Raw genomic sequence first — 23,634 nt, 5'->3', positions numbered from 1 at the left:
CAGTGTCCCTCCCGTGCTTTCCAACCATTTCTGCAGCTTTATTTGAAATGGAAATAATGAGCTAATTAAAAAAAAAAATGCAATTTGAGTTTGTCCGTGTAAAGAGGGAGTTGTACTAAGCAGAGCCATCTACTGGCTGTATAATGAAACATATATAACTTGCAGATAAAGGCAATCCCCAGAAGGAGAAGAAAAAGGAGGAAGTGCGTGTGAAGGAACAATCGTAATCCGGCAAAGAATCTGGAAGCAGAAGCCCTGGTAAAGTTGTGGGATAAAAAGCCTGGTGTGCAGAAGCCCCTTGTCTCTAAAATTCCCTAGATCCCAGGATCTCTTCCCAGTCTTCAACCATCCGTCGTGTGAGGTTTTAACCACAGCCACACTGACAATTTTCTCTTGCCTCACAGAAGCTGGACTGCGAACCTGTTTAGCTCCCGAAAGAGCTGAACACTCCGTGTCATTACACCAGCTCAGTCAATCAGTATCACAGAATAGTAGGGTTGGAAGGGGCCTATAAGACCATCGAGTCCAACCTCTGGTGAAGTATCAGAGGCTCCACCACCACAAATGCAATACAGTATAAATGGTTCTAAATCTGTTGTTTTATTATTCATTGAGCACCATCAAGGAACATAAAAAATTAAAAGCAAGACCTCCACCCTCCCCACTGAGCACGGCAGGGAGAGACAACTGCCTCACCTCATCAGCTGTTGCACTCCAAGCAAGTGTCGGAATATCAGGTGAGCTTCCAAGTCCGGATCCAATGGGTCGTTCCATTCCTGCAGAGTAACCCCATGCCGGGTTTTGTCACAACCCAGACCTAGGAGGCGGAGAAGGCGATTTTAGTTTTGAAGTGAGTTCTCTTTCAGGATCCAACCAGCTTAGGAAGCAGATCCTAATGGGCATTTTCAATAGAGGTGGGGTGGGGGTTGTGGGGGGTCCATGTTCTTGAGAAAAGGAGGCATCTGCTGAGATCTAAGCAGCAACACCCTTCTGAATGATGGTTCTATTTCAGATACCCTGTTCTAACTTTGTTCTGCTCCCCACACACCATGCCAAATTTTGTCGGTTTTCAGTGAGCGGGTCACTGCCTGGTGTAAGGTAGATCACACCAAGGCGTCTCACAGTTTGTTCGTTTTAAAGGGAGGTCTATGAGGTCTTTCTCTCATATACACACCTGCCCAGCACCTGCAAGGGCTTCTCTACATGGGGATTTTATCCTGCGATTCAGATTAGTTACTCACAGAAGTTTGCAGCTCCTTTACATGACGTCATCAACCTCTAGTGCCTCTCCCGTGCTTTCTGACCATTTCTGTGGCTTGATTGGAAACGGAAATAATGAGCTGATAAAAAGAAGTGCTGTGAATCGGGTTGAATTTGTCCGTGTAAAGAGGAAGTGGCGCTAAAACAGCAGCATTATCTAGTGACTGTCTAATGAGACATATAGAACTTGCAAAGGAAGGGGGGAAAAGGGGGGAAAGGAAGTGCATGTTAAGGGCCGATCTTAATCCTGCAAAGAATGCAGAAGCAAAAGTCCCAGTAAAATCACGGGATAAAAAGCCTCTGTGTGGAGAAGCTCCAAGTTATCTGAGGCTTTCCTCCAGGTGCCCTCACCTGCAGAGGTGAAGGAGGTAGCTACTGGAGAGAGAGGGCCTTCTTTGGGGTGGCACCACCTATATGGAAACACCCCCCCCACACACACACACACATACAAGATCTGCCTGGCACCTTCTTTATTTTCTTTTAGAGATTAGGCATAAGCATAAACTGACCTCATTTGCTTAGGCTTTGGGTATTTGGTTTACGTTTATCGTTGTGTTTGGTGTTCCGTTTTCTTCTTTTTTAACTTGGTGTCCTGCCTTGGGTTTGGCAGATGGGCTGGCAGAACAGTTTTAATTTGCAGTGACTTGTTTTGATCTGTGACTTAGTGCCATGTTAATTTTTTTAACTTTAAGATTATTTCCGCTTGAATTTTCAAGACTTTTTAGATGCCTTCAGTGCTGTCCTTGGGAGAACAGCAGCATGCAATATAATGCTTAATTAATAAATGAAATAAGTGCAAATGGATGGTGCATAGGAAGAAAAAGTGAGTGAGTATGGGTTAAAATTTGCTTGTTTTTTAAAGTGAAGTATAAAGGCAAGAGACAGGAGATATGTCTGCCCAGTATATTTATAGTGCTACTAAACTACTCTAACAACACAGTCCTATGTATGTTTACTCAGAAGTAAGTCCTACTTTGTTCAACTGGGCTTACTCCCAATCCTAACGCTACAATCCTCTACACAATTACATGGGAGTAAGTCCCATTGAGTTCAGTTGGACTTATTTCTGAGTAACATGTATAGGATTGCACTGTAAATGTCATGGGTTGCCCTCAAAACAATGGGACCTGTAGTTTGATGCAGGTGTTAGGTATTCATTTAAAACTACATTTCCCAGGGTTCCCTTGGGAAAGGAATGAACACTAAACTAGTAACTTTGCAGTGTAGATTTGCCCTGATGGGGGAAAGAGAGAGAAGAGGGGTTTATATATTAAAAACTGGACTCTTCCATCACCAGGCTGCGGTTAAAGATGTCAGAGTAATGACATTGGACTTTTGATCATCTGGTGGCAGTGTGCTACAGGAATGTTGAACAGATATTTCGGGAGTTACTAAAAGAGATTATGGGGGATGCCTTAAAATATAAGCCGCAGGTTGTACTTTCAAATTATTTAAGAAACTGGGTGAGAAAAGCAACATAAAATTTGGGAAATCAACTTATTTGCTGATGAATACTCCTTCTTTAAAAAACAAAACAAAACAGATTTTGGGAGGGGAGGAAAAAGCTAAACTAGTAGCTGAAAAAAAAATCCAAAAAGATTTGGACCATTATGATAATGTCACCACTATTACTAAGGGCTTCTCCATACCAGGCTTTTTGTCCCGCAACTTTACCGGAGCTTCTGCTTCCAGATTCTCTGCGGAATTAAGATCTGCTCCTTCACACACATTTCCTCTTTTTCCCCCCGGGGATTGCCTTTATCTGCAAGTTTTATATGTTTCATTATACAGCCACTAGATGGCACTGCTGTTATAGCGCAACTCTTTACATAGACAAATTCAACTCACTTTTTTAAATAGTTCATTATCTCTGTTTCAAATAAAGCCAGAGAAATGGTTGGAAAGCACAGGAGAGGCACTGGAGGTGATGATGTCACAGAAAGGACGCGCAAACTTCCGTGAGTGCCCAATCTCGATCGCAGGATAAAAGCCATGTGTAGAGAAGCCCTCAGTCTACACAGACAAAGAATGACAACGCTATAGATTATTGGAATATTGGAAAAGATTTATTACTTACTGGAATAGAACAACCCTTATATTTTAATGATGTCATGCTAATTGAAGACATGTAGATTTTAAAAGGCAACTGGTCCCAATTATTTATTTGTTTAAATTTATGGGGGGCGGTGATTTTTCTTTAAAAAAACTATTGTAAAAAAGGCTTCTGCAACCCACTGCTGGTGAGATGTGTTGGACTAAATCTGGCTGGGGGGATTCTGGGCGTTGTAGTCCAACACATCTTGAGGGCACCGGGTTGGGGAAGACTGTACCACAATGATATTGGCAAAGCATGCAGTACCCGTTTTGTCCTTTTGATGGCAGCAGCTCCACTTGTCTCCTCGGAAGACGCCCGGGTGATAGGAGCACAACATCCCAGTGTTGTTAACGCAGACCTTCCGCAAGGCCGAAAGCCACTGGTTCAGCTCATTGACACACTGGAAACCCATGTAGGACAGAAGGGGATTAATGCCATCTATACATTTGGCTTGATCCAGCAGGGCTTTGGCTCTATACTCGTGTTTTCTGGCCTAGTATGATTTCTGTTCAAACAGGCGTTGCAAGTTTCAGTTCCAATTACACTTTTTCTAGTGCCGCAAAACCTGTTTGACCAGTGAAAAGAGCGAGACAAGGGATGCCACTGTCATACCACTTCCTCTCTTAAAAACGTCTGTCTATTAGAGAGACAGAAAGAGATGGATGCTTGGTGCAACAGACCACTTGAAGTATAGAACCATGGTTGGAGCTAACCATGGTTATTGATTTAGATCGCAAATGTAGAATGAAACCATGATTTGAGTTGCCAAGCTAAGCCATGCCACTGGGGGTTTGGGGACAGAGAGACGCAAGCGAGTTCTGCTCATCCCCTTGCAAGCAAAGAGGAGCGAAGGGTGGAGGAATTACCATGGTTTGTCTGGCACAGACAGAAACACGTAACCGTGATAATCACAAAGCATGGTTTGCAAACTCACTTCACACAACAATTTCATGTTCTGGTCTGAAGCCAATCCCTAAAGCAAGGTTTGGATATTCAGATCCAATGCTTAGCCATGGTAAAGAAAAACAAAATCAATGGTTAAGCACTGGGATAGTTAAGACAGAACAACAGTAAATGTATTAGTCTTTAAAAGTGTTGCAGGACTCGGTTTTTGTTTCTCCCCAAGGCCTTTCGGGATCTCCTTGCATTTTTATAGCGACTCTGAGCCTTGTAGGTTTGGGGATCGAAGCCTGCTGCATCCATCACAGGCACCCATGACAGCGGAGTCACACAGGCTGATCTTCTTTCATTCATCTCCCTCCCACCCAAGCTGGACCATCAACCAGCTCTGCAGCTAAGTACGTTTAGACCCTGGTTTCAACATGCTCCCCCCCTTCATCTGTGAAGCGCACAGCTAGGGTCTCTCTTCTCCCCCGTACAGCACCATTCCATGCTTTATAACAGCTTCTACCTTCCTGCTATGTCGGGGGGGGACCCCAACAAAAAAACCTGTTTGCTAACCCTGATTTGTAAAAAAGCATACTCTGAGCATGAGCATGATAGTGCTCTTCAAGTCCTTGAAAGGTTGTCCCAGAGAGCAAGGCCAGGATCTCTTCTTGATCACCCCAGAGTGCAGGACACGAAATAATGGGCTCAACTTCCAGGAAGCCAGATTCCGGCTGAACACCAGGAAAAACTTCCTGACTGTTAGAGCAATACGGCAATGGAACCAATGACCTAGGGATCTGTCGGGGATGCTCTAACTTGGATTCCTGCATTGAGCAGGGGGTTGGACTCGATGGCCTTGTAGGCCCCTTCCAACCCTACTCTTCTATGATTCTATGTGCAGTTTCATGTTTTACTCTCGCTTAAAGCACAACTGCAGGAATAAAATGGGATTTGCGTCTGCTGCCCTGAGGCCAAACACATTCGCTTAGGGGTAAGCACTGTTTTGTGCTCGAAAAGGATAACATGTTTTTCAGGTAAAAATAATAAAATGAGCATCTTGTGGTTTTAATTGTTGTGAACCGCCTAGAGATGGCGGTTGGCTACTGGGCAGTATAGAAATGTAATCAATCAATCAGTCTGTACATGCCTGGCTGGACATCCCCAACTATAAAATGTTTTTAAAAATAAGAAGGAAACAAGGATGCTGCGACAAGCAGGGGAAGCTCCAGGGGACCCTGTCATGCTTATGCCGGTCCAGGGGCTGATGTTGGGCCTGTTTGCTGCTGCCCCCACTGCTGGGCTCTAGGAGGTCATTTGGAGGCCCTCTGGGCTGTAGACCCAGACTTTGGCCTCGAGATCCGGCCCTGCCAACCACTCCCAAATGGCTCAACCTTGCACTGCAGGTAGGCCGTGTCCAGCTGCCCAGCCTCGTTGGCGTAGACGATTTGCATGACGTGGGAGTTGCCAAAGCTCTTCTCCTCCACCTTCTCCGCCGCCTGGATGCTGGCCGGCGTAATGAAGGCGCTTTTCTGGAAGACAATCCCACGAGAGCGTAAGAAACAGAGACCTGCGGGATCATTCAGCTTCGTTTACTTCATTTCAAAGCCGCCCCACCGCCAAAGCTCCCTGGGCGGCTCACCAAAACGACGACCCCCAAAATACAGCATCACAAAAACATAATACAAAATCTTTAACGTACAAGATTTAAAACCTAAAAAAAACCCCAGTTACAATAGCCCAGCATCCTGCTTCCAACCATGGGGCCAATTCGATGCTTCCAGAAACCCTGCCCTGCTGTTGCTCCCAGCAACTGTATTCAGAGGTAGACCATCTCTAAAGATGGAGGTCCCACATTGCCATCAGGGATTGTGGAGGGCCCTTGGGCAAGGCACCTTGAATGGTGCCCCTCCCTCAGTGAGTCAACCGTCTCACCGCCATGGCCACTGCGTCTCCTCCTCCTCTTTCCCTTCATCGCTGCCCCTGGCTTGCTTGGCAGGCAGAGAACCACGGAGCGAAGAGGCCGTGGCATCCCCTGCACCTCCTTCCCGCCACCACTGTTGTCTGGGCCAGAGCGAGAGGCAGAGGAACAAGCAATGGCAACAAGGAAGAGGAGGAGCAACTCCAGGGGGCTCTGGTCTGTGGGCCCCTGCTGGGGCGTGGGCCCTCGGCAGGAGCCCACCCAGGCCCACCCTTGACGCCGACTCCGAGCATTATAATGGTTCTCTCTTCTTCCACGGATTTGGCTAATCCCCTTTTAAGGTCATCCCCATCTTGTGATTGCAAATTCTGTAAGATAATCACGTGTGTTTCTAGGCTCCTAGCCCCTACCGCTCAAAAGGGATTGTGCAGCTATTCCATCTTTCCCTCCCGAGCAGATGGTTTTTTTTTCCCCTCACCAGAAGAGATGGAAGAAGCGGCAAATTGAGGAGGACGTCCTCTAGTCGTCCCCCCCGCCCCCATAAAATTCTGTGAGTGAAGCAGAGCGATGGTACAATAAAAAGCCTTGCCTGGAAGGCTTTGTAACCCCAGCTATTGCAACTGGATTTTTTTTTTAGGTTTTAAATTTTGTACGTTAAAGATTTTGTATTATGCTTTTGTGACGCTGTATTTTGGGGGTTGTCGTTTTGGTGAGCCGCCCAGGGAGCTTTGGCGGTGGGGCGGCTTTGAAATGAAATAAATGAAACTGAACTCCTCCTCAAGAGGAGTTTATGTCGCGAGCAATAGGCCTTCCCTGTGACACCAACTTATCAAGCGTCTAGTCCCTGCTGTCTCCTTACCTTGGAATTGGCTGTCTTGGCATAGGTGAGGGCATCACTGGTTAGTGAGAAGTAGAGCTTCTTAAAGGAGGAGGATAGAAGGGGCCCTTTGCTCTTATTCTTATGGATAAACAGAGGTCCCTCTTTCACAACTTGAGTCTGCAGAGAAAGGGCCTTTTGCAGGTCTAACTCTGCAAGGAACATGGCAAATCCACAGAAGCCAATCAGAAGAAAATACTCACCGGACCTGACATTTTTTAAAAAACCCTTTGCATGCAGAATGCTTCACATACTGGAAGGGAGCTCAGCGTTATTTATCCCCATATTACAAATAGAAAGACTGAGGTGGGGAGAAATGGCTCCCTTGGCAACACCACGTACGTTTTATAGCAGGGGAGACATTCAAATAGGGGCTTTGCTGGTTCACGGCTGTTTGCCAGCCTGCTCCTTCAGCTCTCAAACGTGCACCAAGTCCTGTCTGACCCGTGGCAGGTCCCAGCCCAGGTAAGGCGGGAAAACAGGGAGCCTTGAGGGGGGCTGTGTGTCTTACTCTACAGTGGCATCCGCCGCAGTGCCACTGCCAGTTTCTGAGGGCTCTTGGGCAAGGCACCCCCGGAGGGCCTGCACTCTCAGGGACTGGGTTGCCTCCCCGCCGTGGTCCCCAGCCGCTCTCGCTCCTCCTTGCCTTCCTCATCATTGCTCCCGCTGGCCGGCGTGCCAGGCAGATGCCAGTGTGAAAGGAGACCGTGTGTCTTCTCTTCCCCCTCCTCACCACCGTCATTGCCTGGGCCAGAGCATCCAAGGTGCTTCCTTCCACGCTTTGCGCCCTGGATAGCTCCTTTGGCATTCTGACCGGTTCTGACCCAAACCCCGACTGCGTTGCACTTGTGCTTGTGGGTTAAGAACATAAGAACATAAGAAGAGCCCTGCTAGATCAGACCAAGAATTTTCTGTGGGCAGCTGGTTGGCTGCTGTGAGAACAGAACGCTGGACTAGATGGACCCTGGCTCTGATCCAGCGGGGCTCATCTGATGTCCTTATATTCTTATGTGTCTTACTGTGGCCAACTAGGGAAGCCCATAAGCGGGAAGTAAAGGCAATACTATCAATGGCTACTGGTCCTGATGGCTTTGTGGTACCTCCAGAACCAGAGGCAGTGAGCCTATGTACACTATTGCTGGGGAACATAGGCGGGAGGGTGCTGTTGCATTCGTGTCCTGCTTGTGGGTTCCTGGTCGACAGCTGTGTGAACAGAATGCTGGCCATTGTGTGAACAGAATGCTGGACTAAATGGACCCTGGCCTGATCCAACAGGGCTCTTTTGATATTCTGATGTTCAAGAGCCTGTTCCTGTTCTCCTCCCTCTGCACCTGGTATTCAGAGATGCGAACTTGGAGGGTGTCTGTAGCCATCACGGACTTCCCCTCCATTTATTTTATTTATTTTTATTTATTAAATTTCTTAATCGCCCATCTGGCCAGTCACCTGGCCACTCTGGGCGATTTACAGCAATACAAACAGTTTGAAAACAATAAAATTCTACATTAAAACATCATATTTCTAAAAATACCCTAACCCACCCCAAATGCCTGCCTGAACAACCACGTTTTTAATGCGTGGCGGGAGCTCATTAAAGAGGGGGCATGGCGGAGTTCCCTAGGGAGGGAGTTCCACAGAGTGAGGGCCACCACAGAGAAGGCCCTCTCCCTCGTCCTCACCAGCCTAGCTGTCCTGGCTGACGGGGCAGAGAGAAGGCCATCCGAGGCTGATCTTGTTGAGTGGCCTGTCTGGTGTTGCTGGAGGCACTCCTTGAGATAGGCTGGGCCGGAGCTGCATAGGGTTCTAAAGGTCAAAACCAACACCTTGAATTGGGGTTGGACTCGATGGCCTTGTAGGCCCCTTCCAACCCTACTATTCTATGATTCTATGAATTTGGCCGGGGAAACAACTGGTAGCCAGTGCAACTCCTTCAGCACCAGAGCGATGTGATCACGCCGGTGGCTGCCTTTGATCCGGCGAGCCGCCGCGTTCCACACCAGCTGCAGCTTCCATGAACCTGTCTGGGCTGGAGCTCGCCTGGATGTGGCACCCACCTGGTTTCCGTCCCCCCAGGAACAGCTGCCTTTCTGCACGTGGCGTATTGGCCTGGCCAGCAAGACACGAGTTGGCTGGGGGCCCTGCAAGAGACCTCCCTGCCAAGCCGCCAGCGGAGCAACGCAGTCAGCACCCCCTCGCCGCCTCCCTCCAGCACTGACCTTCTTTCTCCCCGATGGCAATGAGTTGGAGGATGAACTGCTTCATCTGTGCGACGCCCCGTTGGACGGTGGGCTGCAGCGGGGCCATCCACGCTTCCTTGGCACGGCTGACGCTCGTGTCCAAGTTCCCCACGTTCTGCATGGCCTGGCAATTAACACGTCGGAGAAGTCACTGCCAGAGGCGCTGCCGGGTTCAAGATAAGGTGCAAGGTGCCTTCTGCCCTCCCCCCCGCCCCCCTGGCCATGCTGTTTTTTAACAAAACGTTCGCTGGGCCTATGGAGAAGAGCTGATCTTCTTGCCCACTCTCCCTCCCTGTTACTCCTGATCCACTTTCTTCTTCTTCTTCTTCTTTAACCTCTGGGAAGCTTTGGGAATATTGCAACCCCGTCTGCAAGTTACTGGAAGGGGGTGGTGTTGCAATTATTTAGTTCATCAGAATTCTGACCACAGCTAGCCTCAGGGTCTCTATAGCCTACAGTGTGGTTTCCCATGATTTCGTCCTTTTGCTCCTCCCCTTCCTCCCCCCCCGACCTCCACTATTGCTGGGAGCATGTGCGTTTGCTCTCGCGCTCCTGCCGGTGTAATGGAACCCAAAATAGACTGAATAGACTCCTTTTGAAACTCTACGCTATACCTGCATTGTATATGCAAGAGGATTTGTGAGCAAAACTGTTTTCCTTTTTTGCACTAAAGAAGACCGTAGTCTCCTGGTATTATTAAAATAGCCTTGTGTGCATGTGGGACTGGTAAACTCATTCTGTTTTGCCTTTTGTTTTTTCTCTGCTAATTGCCTTTCTAACAGGAGACACCATTACTAAATCATGCCATCAGGAAGTACCTCAGCTCTGCTCTTGGCGGGGAGGGAGGGCTTGGCTGTCCTCAGCTCCCCTCGTCTCACTGGCCGGCAGTTAGGCAAAGCGGATAAGGCTGCTGTCAACCGGCCGGTGCATATTGTAAAATAAAGCACGGCAGGACTTTGAGAACTGCTGCAACTGGGCACCATTTTTATTTAAATCATTTCCCGTCCCCAGATCGAAGGTGGCAGCGAGCTCAGCCAATCAGATAGCACCATTGGGGGGGGGGTCCTCCAGGCTGCCCCCCAGGCCACAAGGCTGTGGACCTCTGCTCAGTGGTCCGTGGCTAGCAGCACAACTGTCACTGTAGACCAGAGACAGACCTCCACAAATCAAGCAGAGAGCCAGTGAGATGCATAGCGGAGAGAAGAATGGGACTTGGAGATTCAGGAGATTTAGAGATGTCACTATATTAAGCGGTATATATATTTATAAAAGGTAAAGGTGTCCCCAACCAGTCATGTCCGACTCTAGGGTGCGGTGCTCATCCCCGTTTCTAAGCCGAAGAGCCAGCGCTGTCCGAAGACGCTTCCGTGGTCATGTGGCCGGCATGACTGAACACCGAGGTGCACGGAACGCTGTTACCTTTCCCGCCGAAGCGGTACCTATTTATCTACTTGCAATTTCTTGCTTTCGAATTTCGAATTTCTCACTTGCTTGCAAATGCTTGCTTTCAAATTTCGAATTTCTTGCTTGCTTGCAATTACCTGCAATTTCTTGCGAATTTCAAATTTCTTGCTAGGTAGGCAGGAGCTGGGACTGAAGACGGGAGCTCGCTCCGTCACGCGGCACTCAGGTCTCGAACTGCTGTCCTGCCAACCTTCCGGTCTGCAATTCAGCGTCTTAACCACTAAGCCACCACGGCCCCATATATATTTATAGATAGCCATAAAAAAGATCCGGGTTCAAATCGCTGCTCAGCCATGAAGCACTCTGGGAGACCCTGGCCACAGTCACTATCTCTCAGCCTGACCTACCTCGCAGGGTTGCTAAGAAGATAAAGTGGGGGAGGGGGTACAGTCATTGTGTATGTATACACGGAGCGCCTTGTAAGGAATGCAGGACAAAAATGTGATTACATAAAACGAATCCACATGCCAGAGGCACCTGTCCCCAGATGTCTAATGTGAGCCTGTGAGAGACCCTCCTCCCCTCTCCCGAGCCAGAAGAGAAAGGGCAGGAGGAGCACCAAGGACTCACCGGTTCAGCTTCCTCCAAAGCACAGCAATAACATGAGCGCCTTAGTGGTGGATCATACAAGCTGTTCATGAGCCAGCAATGCTCTGCAGCTGCTAAAAAGGCGAATGCAATCTCAGGCTGCGTTCACAAAAGAAGCACAGTGCCCAGATCACGGGGAGTCACTGTACTCTCTGCTGATCAGGTCCCATCTAGGGTACTGTGCCCAGTTCTGGGCACCACATTTTAAGAAGGACGTTTGCATGTCTAGAGGAAGGCAACCAAGATGGTGAGAGGTCTGGAAACCAAGTCCTAGGAGGAACGGTTGAAAGATCTAAGGAGACAAGATAGCTGCCTTCAAACGTCTGAAGGGCCATCAGAAAGAATATGGAGCAGACTTGTTCTCAGCTGCTCCAGAGGGGAGAAGAACCAATGGGAGGAAATTGCAGGGAAGCAGATTTTGGCTAAACATCCAGCAGTAAGAGCTGTTCGACAGTGGAACAGACTCCCTGGGGTGGTGACAGGCCCTCCTCCACTAAAGGAAAGGCTGGGTGGCCATCTGCCAGAGATGCTGTGGTTGCAACCTGCACTGTAGATCCTGTATTGAGCAGGGGGTTAGACTAGATGACCTCCAAGAACCGTTCGACTCTGATTCCATGAAGTGGAGGCTGATGGCTCCGATGTCAGTGGGGTGGGGAATCCACTCCGGGTTTCAGTCAGAACCAGTCAGAACTCTAAAGGAGCTCTCCAAGGGGCTTGGAGAGCTCCTTTAGAGTTCTGACTGGTTCTGACTGAAACCCGGGGTGGATTACCTGCTCCACTGACATCGGAGCCACCAGCCACCAGTGATTCCATGAGATAAAATCCTCACCGCCACCAAGTTCGTTGGCACACGCAGAGGACTCGGAGGCAGGCCCGGATCCATGGTGACCACAGAATTATGGCTTTCCTAGTAAGCCAAGCCAAAACATTGTGGATTCCTAGCAGTGTGCGCAACATCCAGCCCACTGCAGATGAACACCAGGCAAGCTGTGGGCATGAGGCCGTTCCTGGCGAAGTGGTTTCTGGTGGGTCCCCTCCTCCTATGTGGGTGAGGCCTTGTAGGCTTCCCTGGTAGCAGCGGGACACAGCAGCAATGGCACTCCGATCAGCATCAGGTGGCAGGGTCTAGGACCCGCCATTGACATTTCCCCCAATCCCCTGGAGGAATGCTAAAGCAGGGGCATTGTGGGAGATCAAACGGCAGCTCCCAGACTCAGCCACAAGGTGCTGATCGGGGGAAAGAGGGCCTTTGTTGTTGTTGTAAGTCGTGCCCGACTCTTTGTGGCCCCTTGGACCATAGCCTAGGGTGCTCCATTTCAGGGTGCATTGAGGGTCGCAGGGGAAGCTGGTAATAAGTTCAAGGCAGGAATGCGGATGCAGGAAGGAAGAAATTAGGACCCTGGAGAGTTCCTAGTGCCTCCTCCTGGCTGGACCACTCTCATGTTGTCTCAGTGGGTAGCTAGAGCCAACTGAAGCCTTATGCAGGCTGACAAGACCTGAAGCGAGGCCAGCTCCCCTCCACCCGAAGGAGCGGAGTGGGCTATTGAAGGGTGTCTCTCATGATTCCACGGTCTGAGACTTCTGTGTGGCTGGGGAGATGGAGGTTCTGCCTGGCACTTGTCGTCTGAGCCAGGGGATGATGGTGGTGCTGTGTCTTCTGGCCGGGAGGGCCCTGAATAAGGCAGGGAGCGTCCTATCCGTCATCCTCATCAGAGCCTTCGATGCATGCTGGGGATCATGGCATAGGACGGATGTCAGTGATGGGCCCTGTGGGGAGCCGTAGCGGGACCCATTCCAGAAAACTACTATGATCATGAGGATGGCAATAGTGGTGTATGACACTGGCTCCCCCATGCGCCAATCTCCAGGCCCGAGTCTTCCCTTTCGTTCCTCCTCTGTGCCTGCACTTTCTCTTGAGCCCAAAGGGGAGAGTTTAGGGAGGATTTTCTGGGCAAGATGTGTAACCAATGAACTAATCAGGGATACCAGTTGTATGCAACAACCGATCACTCATGGTTAACGTACATAACCTTGAAACTACATATGCACTAGATAGTCTGTCAGATGTGTTAGCATGTAGCCAAATGAGAGCTAATTAGTGATGTAACTATGAGTTGGCAGAATATATTGGAACCGACGAGAGAAATGCAATATAAAGAGCCCCAAAGGACCTATTTATTTGTTTACAATATTTATATACCGCTCCATATCTAGAACAGATTTTGGAGCGGTGCACACAAGAGATGAAACAGTAAAAGGATAAAAAGATTAAAACACCAGATTAAAATTATGCTATTGTAAAAACAGAATACCAAGAGAAACCGTGACTGGTCAGTTACGGAATGCCTCCTGGAACAGCGCTGTTTTCAGGAGGCGCTGGAAACAGCAGTGTTGGTGCCTGCCTGACCTCCGGGGCAGGGAGTTCCAAAGAAAGGGGGCCACCACGCTGAAGGCTCCTCTCCTGGTGGACTCCAATCGGGCTATGTGGAACCACCAGGAGCAAGCCCTCCGATTACCTCAGTGACTGGGCTGGTTGGTAAGGGAGAAGGCGCTCTCTCAGATATCCCAGGCCCAAATTGTTTAGGGCTTTGTACAGTACTAATGACGACCCTCTTCATGGGAAAGGATGGTGCCACGCGGCTGTCTGGCACATTTGTGACTGTGGTGGGGTTCCAAGTAACTGAAGAGGCACACACTGGCTATATCTCCCTGTTTCTTTCCATGTTTTTTCTGCCGTTAATATCTTGCCTCTCCCACTAAATAAAATCCGGGAAAGGAACCAACCTGGTGCGTTCTCGTTCGAATCCTAAAGAACCTCTGCCCCTGGCAGAACAGTTGCCTCAGCAGCTGCCTGAGGACACAAGAACCAAACGACCACGTGGAGTGCAGGAGGAAAGAGCCATACTGCCCCTACCTTGGCCAGAAGGAGCAGGGTCCGGCTGGTGCGGGCATCGGCATGCTTCTCCCGCAGGTGGAATAGCTTGGGGGACATGATGGCGGGCGAGAAGAAACGCAGGCAGAGGAAGCTGGTGATGGCAATGAATTTCAGGTTCTGCAAGTCGAGAAGCAGAAGCAGAGGACTCAACATCAAAACAAGATGGAAAGAGGAAGCCTCCAGTTCGCATTAAGATGCCACACAAAAGCCCTCCCGGTCAGAAGCTCAAGCAGGAATTCTGGGTAACCAAACTGTCACGGGTGCTCCTTGCCTGGCTTTGGCACTGGTTAATCCACCCCATGGAAGAACATGGCAAAACCCCTGCTGGCTTGAGAAAGCCAGTATAGAAATATAGAAATCAATAAAAACAATAAATAATTAAAAATTATGCATTGTGTGAAGACATCCTTGATTTAGCTTGCCCTGAAGATCCTGCAAATTAACTTCTTGGGGTGAACTCCGAGTTGTAGTCACATTCTTTCTCCCTACTATGCGTGCATTGTTAATAAACCCCTAATCTAAAAGGTGAGTGTCAAGGTTCCCCTTATGACCTTGACCCCCTGAGCAACTCCTTCAGGATCTCTTGCCTCCTTAGGAGTCCCACCTTCCTTCTTTTAAACTTCCCTTCCCAAAAATGTGGGGTTTAGGCTGTAGACGTGGGGTGAATGACACTCTAGACACAGGGTTTAACCACAACAGTTTACTGGTAAATTTAAAGCGAGCAATCACAACTATAGGTATTTACACAATAGAGCTGAGTGATACAAAAGGCCTTAAAGGAAAATAAAATGTGCAAAATGCAAGTTCCTTTACACTAGCTGTACTTAAACTTCTCCAGGCTGCTTCTTCCTGCTCACTCTTCAGACTCTGGTCTCCTGACTCTGCTCCTGGCTCTCTCACTCTCTTTTTATACCTACCCTCCACAAAACCGAAAGCACTGCTTCAGTCCTGAAGAAATGAAACTTAACTGGGGAAATGAAACTGAAACTTAACCAGGGAAAAGAAACTACTCCTCTCAGGGATACCCCTCCCAACAAAAATCTCCAGGCCTCTAGGCCTGACCCTTTTTCTTGCCTCTGTAGGCCTCAAAGCTTCACAGTGAGCAAAAAGAAAATCCTGTCTGTTTGGCCTTCCCCACTTGGGCGGGGGGGGGGGGCGGTGAGACCTCAAGAAGAACCCAGGACAGGGGTGAGAAGGATGCCACTGGACTGACCTGGTCTCTCTCTTCGGGGAAGCGCTCCCCCACTCTCTTGAAAAGCTTCTGAAAGGTGGTGCGGATGACGGCAGGACACACCTTGATGGACTCGGTGATGGCAGCGAGCAGGTCTGCTAGGTAGGACCGAAGGAGCTGGGCACTCTGCTGGATCATGTCACTTTCGCTTTGGATCCGGTGGAGGCTGGAGCACCTGGCCCAGGAAGCAGCATAAGAAAGCCCGCCATTTACTTCCGGGTCACTCCTCGGCATCTTTTCCCACACATCATCTCCGTCCGGTCTCTTTCACAAAAGTTGAAAGCGGGAGTTCACTCAGAAAATGTGATGGTGCAGTGCCTCTGAGCCTGCACGCATACCTGCCCTTGATCAATGAAAAGCCACCGTCTGGCCACATATACAGCCCTGAAGAAATGAAACTTAACTGGGGAAATGAAACTGAAACTTAACCGGGGAGATGAAACAAATGAAAATGAAATAGGACGGCATCGCTCTTGGGACAAAGCGGGTGGCTCTCAGCCAGGCCTAAACGACAGCACTCCCACTTCTGAAAGAATCAAACTGTGATGACAAACAGTTTGAAATGGAGCCATGTCACTTCACACAGATCCTAGTGGTAGTAAAATGCCCATTGTTATGCAAAGGGCGTGAGCAAGTATATCTCCGCAGATTTCAGAGACCTTTGAAGAAGGCAGTGTTTCTTGGCACGTTCTGTGCACAGACTTATGTCATGTATCCCTGCTTCTCTGCATAGCACTATTCTGCAATTTAAAAAGCCCAAAGAGAAGAAAAAGAATGTGGCGAAATCGGTAATTAAAGCCCTCCTACCTCCTAGCCTGGGAGAATAGGAATTGACTGATAAAGGGGCAATCACGGGGCTATTCATCAGTGATGCCGCTGCCACGCTGAATAGTAGGAAATACTGCAGAAGCCACAAGGTGGAACTAATTAATTAGAAGACACAATAGCCCAGGAAAACTTCAATGGTGCTTTGCCAATCCACACTGGACACTATGACACTACATTATCATCATCATCTGACTTGGATTCCTGCATTCTGACTTGGATTCCTGCATTGAGCATTGAAGATGCTGACTTGGATTCCTGCATTGACCATTGAAGATGGCCTTGTAGGCCCCTTCCAACCCTACTATTCTATGATTCTATGATTGGAAAACCAGAACAAATCAGAAAAGAGTCAGAAGGACTCCAACTCCCATCAGGCCCAGCCAGCATGGACAAAGGTCAGGGATGATAGAAATTATAGTCCAACAATGTCTGGAGGGCTGCAGGTTATCCACCCACAATCTAAAGCCTCTGTAAAAAGAGCACGAAACCAGATTCAGGAGACGAGGGTCAAGGCTCTCCGTATTTCCTTGACAAACTAATGTAGACCATGTTATGCAAAATCATGCAAAGCCACTGATATTGGGATAATGTATGCAGGGCACCACATCCAGCTGTTTCTTGCCATATAATTTAGATTGCTGCGGGACCAAATTCTGATTTTTCTGACAGAGTGTGTATGCTGCTCTGGTTTATAGTTTCCCCTTCACAGGGGATTCCTGCAGCCGTGATAGGAATACAGTACAGTGATGCGCCTCCTTTCCTCTTACCCCACATCTTTACTCTCCACTTTGCTGGGATCCAGCTCGATGTATCTCTTCTCTTCAAACACCCGATTGACCGTAGGCCCAAGGACTCGATGGAGATACTGCATTCCTGCCACCTACAGATGGAGCGATTTGGGGCAGGGCGGGAGAGAGTTGGCTGGCATGATCAGAGGGGTTTTGTTTGTCGCTTTACGCAGAACACGCTCAGGAGTCACACCAGGAAACCACAAACCCATCACATACCTTCAGAAATGACTCCATAGACTTAGAAGCCAGGGAGTTACTCCGAAACAAAGTGTTTGGCTCATCTGAAACAGAGGAAGCCGCTCACAGTTAGTGGCTAAGCCATACTGTTTGGGGCAATGCATTTTTGGTTCTTATGAACAAGTTACAGCTTTCATAAAATAAGAACAAAAAATGCATTACTCTTTTACCCCCTCTCTGCCGCCAAGGAAGTCAGAACAACGTACCATTCTCAGGCAGTCTCGCCTCACAAATGTACACATACAAAGTATTTGTGTGTGCTAACAAAATATTTTAAAGTTGCGTTAACAAAGAGAGATTTGGAGGGTCCGTTGGAAGCTCAATGAAATATGGAGGTGCTTTTATTTTATTTTAGTTATTTTATTTAAGGAATATATATGGCCCCCCCACCGTTTTCAGGGAAAAGCCCCCCCGAAGGCTGCTTATAAGACTGGTTAAAAAAACATAAACATAAAAACATATAGAGTACCCACAAAACAATCCAAATCCAAACTAAAAACAGCAGCAGTCTAAACACCCAGCACTCAATAGCTCAATAAAAATGTAGACTGAAATATAAAGAGTTTCCTTAAGATTTATTTTTAAACAGACATAGATGGGATGATGTGAGTACTTCTTGGGAAGAGAGACTGAAAGGTGTCCAGGGCCCACCACTGAAAAGGCTCTTCCGATGGACCTTGGCAGTGGGCCAGTGAGCAAAGATTCTGAGGCTGATCTTAAGGCCCATGCTTGTCTTTGTCTTGCATATAACTGGTTCTATCTATCTATCTATCTATCTATCTATCTATTTATTTATTGTATTTTTATCCTGCTCCTCAGCCAAAAAAAGCTCTTGGAGCGGCTTACAATCCATGAACAAAGAAGACAGTCCCTGCTCGCAGGCTTACAATCTAAAAAAGACAAGACACACAAGGAAAGGCGATGGGGAGGGAAGAGGGAGAAAAAAGAATTAGGTAGACTGTCAGCAGGGCTGGTTGGCCCTGTTCCCCCCTCTCATCTCCCAAGGGAGGGGCAGTCCAATTGGAGCAGGCCCTGATGTTCCCTTTGCTTGCTCCCTCGCTCTTTTTTCTTCCCCACAGGGCCATGGATGTTAGTCAGTTTGGTCCTAAAACTTTTAGGGCTTTAAAGGTCAAAAACAGCCCTTTAAACTGAACCCCCAAACTCACAGGCAATGGATGTAATGTGTTGTAATCCTGGGGTCTCGAACATGGTGCCCACCGGTCTCCGGACCCTTTCTGATTTTTATTTCTTAAGATATTTTTTTAAAAAATTAAAAAATGTTTTTTTAACTGGGAAGCTGGCATGCTGCAAAGTGAAGTGCTGCCCTCGAGCACCATCTTTATTTGGGATCGTAAGAGTGGTGTTATGGTTTGGAGCTGAGACCCCATTCCTGCCCTGTCCATCAGATCTTGGGCAAAGTTACTCTTCTTTCAGTCTCACCAGTTTGTCTTGTGGGAAACAAGGGCTTTGTGACTGGCCACACCCACCGCGGCAGCCATTTTACAAAGGGGCACGCTCCCACCCACGGTAGCCAATTTATATGAGAGCGCTCACAACACTCGTGCTAAATTCCAAACGCGCCCACCAACCCAAAAAGGTTGGGGACCCCCGAATATTCTGAATGTCTGGTTCTGGATGCTGCATTCCGTACCAGTTGACGTTTCCAATGTTTAACGGCAGCCCGATGTAGAGCACACTGTAGTAGCCTACCAGGCAAATCAGCCTGGGAAACGGCTCTCCCTGGTAAATACCACCAGAGCCTCTGTAGAACTTGCCGAAAAGAAGTGTTCTTCTCATTCTGGGTAGAGGCCGTTGTTTCTTGCCAGCGTAGGGTTGCTATCCCCCAACATTACGAGCCAGGAGAAAACACTCTGGGGCGGGGGGTGAACTTATTCTGATCTTTCTTATTGTTCCAAGGAAGCTCGTAAACACCCTGCCAATTCCAAGTCGAGCCAAAGGGAGTTCACCCAATCGCTACACAACTACAAGACAAAGGTGCAGGTTGGAAGGGGATATGCACTAGGAAAAACAACCCCTTTGGGAAGGCAAGGTGGACAGGAGCAGTCAATGCCCAATCAAAAAGTGGGGATGAATTGAAATCAATCAATGTCCCATCAATTTAAACGGGGCAGGTCTGAAGCTTTTTCCCCATATGCACACATGGCATCCCCACGCCGCCCCAGAGGCATAAAGAGATGCCCAAACCAGGGGAAGCCGGTGACTCCGATGAATCTGCTCCGCGTTTCAGCCAAAACCAGTCAGAACTCTAAAGGAGCTCTCCAAGGTGCGAAGCACTGGTCCAAACAATGCAGGGCTTATTATTTATTCTCATTTATTTATTTATTTGTTACATTTATATCCTGCCTTTCCTCCAAGGAGTCCAAGATGGCATACGTGATCCTCCTCCTCTCTATTTCTTCCTCACAACAACCCCGTGAGGTCAGTTAGGCTGAGAATCAGTGACTGGCCCAAAGTCACCCAGTGAGCTTCATGGCTGAGTGGGGACTTGAACCCAGATTTCTCCAGTCCAGGTCCAACACCCTAACCACTACACCACGCTCTCGCTCTCTCTCTCTCTCTCTCTCAGCCTCCCATTTGTCTGTTTTTGTGCCCATCACTCTCTGAGTGTTTACCAGTTTTATCCAATTCTAGCTTGAAAAGGAGGTCCAAGAACTCTTTGACTAATCCTTGACCCAGGAAGAGCTTGACGAGGTTGACGGCAACTTCCTGTCTGTATTCTGCGGTTGTAGTTTCATCGATCAGGGTTATTAAATGCACTTTCCTGTCCTGTCAGGGGATAAAGAAGGGAGGAAAGCTGAGGAAACACGCTCCATGGAGATTTTAATAGAATCACAGAAGGAGAATCACAGAAGGAGGATACTTTTCACACAAATCTATTGGGTTTTGTGCATGTATACAGAAAATTAGAGGGTCCATTCTCTATGTAGTCAAATATTTATTTATTACATTTATATTCCACCTTCTCTCCAAAGATGTTTTATCCTCACAACAACCCTGCAAGGCAGGTTAGGCTATGAGAGAGTGACTAGTAGCCCAAGGTCATCCAATTAGCCTCATAGCTGAGTAGGGAGAATTGCCTGGCTCCTCCTAGTCAAACATTCAAACCACTTCACCACTCTGGGACAAGAAGGATGGGCAAAACTCACCTTTGCACCTGCTTTAACCTCCTGGCACAACAGCTGGACCAGAGGCTGGTAGTGAATGGAGGGAAGAACCATCTCATCCCGGAGTTGCACCTGGAGGTGTAAGGAGCCCAGATTGCCTCTGAAATGGAAGGAAAGACAGGATCATGCGGTCGAGCTGCCCTGTGACACGGTGGTGATAAGCGATGTACAGGAGACAAGATTACCTGCCCGGAAATTCTTTTTGGAAAAGATATCTTTTTAGCAGAAGCTGAAAACCCAGAGTGGTTGGCACCTCCTTACTTTGTAGTGGCAGGGAGTTCCAGAAGTGGGTGATGTGACATTAAAGGCTCTATTTTGAGCCATTTTTCTCCATCTCTCGTAATTCTAGAACCGATGGGGTCATCCCATGATAGGCGGGAGATTCAGGACAGATCAAAGGAAGGACTTCTTCGCACAGCTCACTTAAACTATGGAATTCACTTCCACAAGACGTCGTGATGGCCACCCACTTGGATGGCTTTAAAAGGGGGTTAGAGAAATTCCTGGAGGAGAAGGCTATCCGTGGCTACTAGTCATGATGGCTGTATGCTACCTCCAGTATCAGAGGCAGTGTGCCTATGTACACCAGTTGCTGGGGAACATGGGTGGGAGGGTGCTGTTGCACCCCCGTCCTGCTTGTGGGTTTCCTGGGGGCAGCTGGTGTAGCTTTCCTATGTTATGAGAAACATGCTAACACTCTGACTTGCCGCCTCGACTCTGCTCTCATTTTTCCTTTGGCAATCAGGCACACCCCCTTTGAGATACAGAGACTCACTCATCCAGTCTTGGCTTGGATTTGTCCGGCCGGAGCAAAAACCATCCTTCCTCTCGCTGAACGGCCTCCAGCCCTTGTACATTGAAAACCACCTGCAAAAGAGAGAGAGAGATTGAGAGAGAGAGAGAGAGAGAGAGAGAGAAAGAAAGAAAGAAAGAAAGAAAGAAAGAAAGAAAGAAAGATCAAGATGGGTGCTTACTCCCATATGTAGCAAGCTCCCATACCCCCAGCAACCCCAATTTAAAAAAAGGATCACGTAGCAGGTGATGGAAAAAGTCGCTGGGCCCTGGTTCTGGACAGTTGCTTCCCAAACATTTTAATGTTTGTTTTGCAGGAAAACCGGACCATTCAAAAGGGGGCCTCGCCATTAGGAAAGGATTAGAACTCAGTGGTGGAGCACATGCTTTGTATGCCGAAGGTCCAAGATTCAATCCCTGGCTTCTCTAGATAGACCTGGGAAAGACTCCTGTTTGAAACCCTGGGGAGCCGCTGCCAGTCAGAATAGGCAACAGTGGAGGCTGCTAACTGCGATATCAGTGGGGTGGCGAATCCGCTCCAGGTTTCACTCAGAACCAGTAAGAACTCTAAAGGAGCTCTTCAAGGTGTGAAGCACTTGGATAGCTCCTTTAGAGTCCTGACTGGTTCTGCTTCACACCTTGGAGAACTCCTTTAGAGTTCCAATTGGTTCTGACTGAAACCCAGAGCGGATTCACCACCCCACTGACATCGGAGCCTCCACTGGTAGACAATACTGAGCTAGATGGACCAAGGTTCTGACCCAGTATAAGATTCATGCACCCATATGAATAACTGCTTAGCCTCCAAAGTTTACATCAGGTGTTATTCTCCAAGTGCTCCCACCTTCAGAGGTAGGTGGTGAACAGGGATAGGTCCTTCTTTGTGGTGGCCTCCTGGTTATTATAAAGTAGCTAAATTAAATTAATTTAATTTAAATTTAATTTAATTTAATTTAAGCTAAATTAAGCGCCTAAAATGTTCTAAGCACTGTACAAAGATTAAAGACAGTCCCTACCTGCAGGAACAATCTCATATTCATTTTGCCAGCCTTTCCCAACCTGCTGCCCTCCAGAAGTGTTGGATGGCAATTCCTGTCACCTCCAGCTGGGGATGATGGGAGGTGTAGTCCAACACATCTGGAGGGCACCAGGTTAGGGAAGGCTGCACTATATAAAGATGGGTTCTGGAACTTTGTCCCCAGAAACATTAATCTGGCGCCGACTCTTTTAACATTTTAGGCTCCAGGTTAAATCCATTTTATTTGCCCATGTCATTTTGTTTTGTTTTAAAACTAAATGGTGCTTTTGGTTTTGAGTGCTGCTTTTGCCTTTAAGGTGGCTTTTCTGTTTTATTGATCGTCTGTTCTCCTTCTGCTTTTTATGGTCTTTTAAAAATACAAAAGATAAAACGTCGATGTTTTAATCTTTAATCTTGTGCATTTTTGAAATACTGCTGGTTATTCCCCCACCTCCAATCCCCGCTTAAAGTTGTGGTTTCTAAATAAGTACAGCAAACGCAAACAGGACAGAAAGAGAACAGCACTGGCCTCTTAACAGAACAGTTGCTTTGCGCAATAAAATGTTATGCCAGTCTTCTTCCTGCCCCTCACCTTCCCTAGAAAATCGTTCCTGCTGACAAGATCCCAGTCCCACACTTCGACGACGCAGGGTTTCTCCACGGCTGATTCGTCCAGGTCGAACTCAAAGGTCTCATTCCATCTCGGGTAGCAAGATTTTTTAATCACCTGGAAGAAGGGCAAAGTCAAAAGAAGTCCAGCCTTAGAAGCCAATTCTAAACATGCAGGGCCGGCCCTAATATTAGGCAGAGTGAAGCAGCTGCCTCAGACAGCAAATGCTGGGAGGTGGCAACAAGGTGATGGAACAGAAAACTGTGTGCCAAGCACTCAGCCCTATGCACCCCAAGCTGGCCTGCTGCCTTCAGGTGAGGTGGAAGATGCTGCCCCATCATTAGTGTGGAAGACAGATTCATCTGCCAGTCCAGCCAGCTTGTGAACACGGAATGCGAGCGAGCGCCATCTTGTTCTTTGCCTCAGGCTGCAAAAGTATTGGGCCAGCTCTGTAAATAGAACTAAGAACCGAAGGGCAGTGGGTAGGAGTAGGGTTGTCGCAAGAGCCCAGGAAAGGGCAGAGTCGAGTGGACTCCCCCCGCTCGTGGCCCCACGGACCCACTTGCCTAGCCTCCGTGTTCACCCGGACTTGCTCACCAAGCAGCCTTGCGCCCGGCGAGCAGGTGCGGTAGCCACCCAGTCCCTTAGCGAGCCAACACCTTGTTCTCCGCCTTTGCAAG

General features: G+C 48.3%; 1 protein-coding gene across 1 annotated transcript in view; it reads right to left on the bottom strand.

Moving 5' to 3' along the window:
- The window catches only part of LOC146334991 (ras GTPase-activating protein 4-like), a 92,599-nt gene that overhangs the window by 6,000 nt on the left and 62,965 nt on the right, over positions 1–23,634 (bottom strand). The window contains exons 7-19 of the mRNA XM_084823387.1: positions 22,937–23,071; positions 21,310–21,401; positions 20,517–20,634; positions 19,983–20,136; positions 17,329–17,393; positions 17,089–17,201; positions 15,476–15,668; positions 14,242–14,379; positions 9,255–9,399; positions 7,021–7,190; positions 5,635–5,772; positions 3,620–3,755; positions 697–817 (exon numbers count right to left, since the gene is read on the bottom strand). Coding sequence (XP_084679513.1) covers positions 697–817; positions 3,620–3,755; positions 5,635–5,772; positions 7,021–7,190; positions 9,255–9,399; positions 14,242–14,379; positions 15,476–15,668; positions 17,089–17,201; positions 17,329–17,393; positions 19,983–20,136; positions 20,517–20,634; positions 21,310–21,401; positions 22,937–23,071 — 1,718 coding nt within the window. The remainder of the gene's footprint in view (positions 1–696; positions 818–3,619; positions 3,756–5,634; positions 5,773–7,020; positions 7,191–9,254; positions 9,400–14,241; positions 14,380–15,475; positions 15,669–17,088; positions 17,202–17,328; positions 17,394–19,982; positions 20,137–20,516; positions 20,635–21,309; positions 21,402–22,936; positions 23,072–23,634) is intronic.

This window comes from Heloderma suspectum, chromosome 16, assembly GCF_057233095.1.
Source record: "Heloderma suspectum isolate Gila_16-S chromosome 16, 16-S_ref, whole genome shotgun sequence".
NCBI classification, from domain to species: domain Eukaryota; kingdom Metazoa; phylum Chordata; class Lepidosauria; order Squamata; family Helodermatidae; genus Heloderma; species Heloderma suspectum.
The sequence above is the reverse complement of the archived record's forward strand: the minus strand, read 5'-3'. Positions and strand labels throughout refer to the sequence as shown.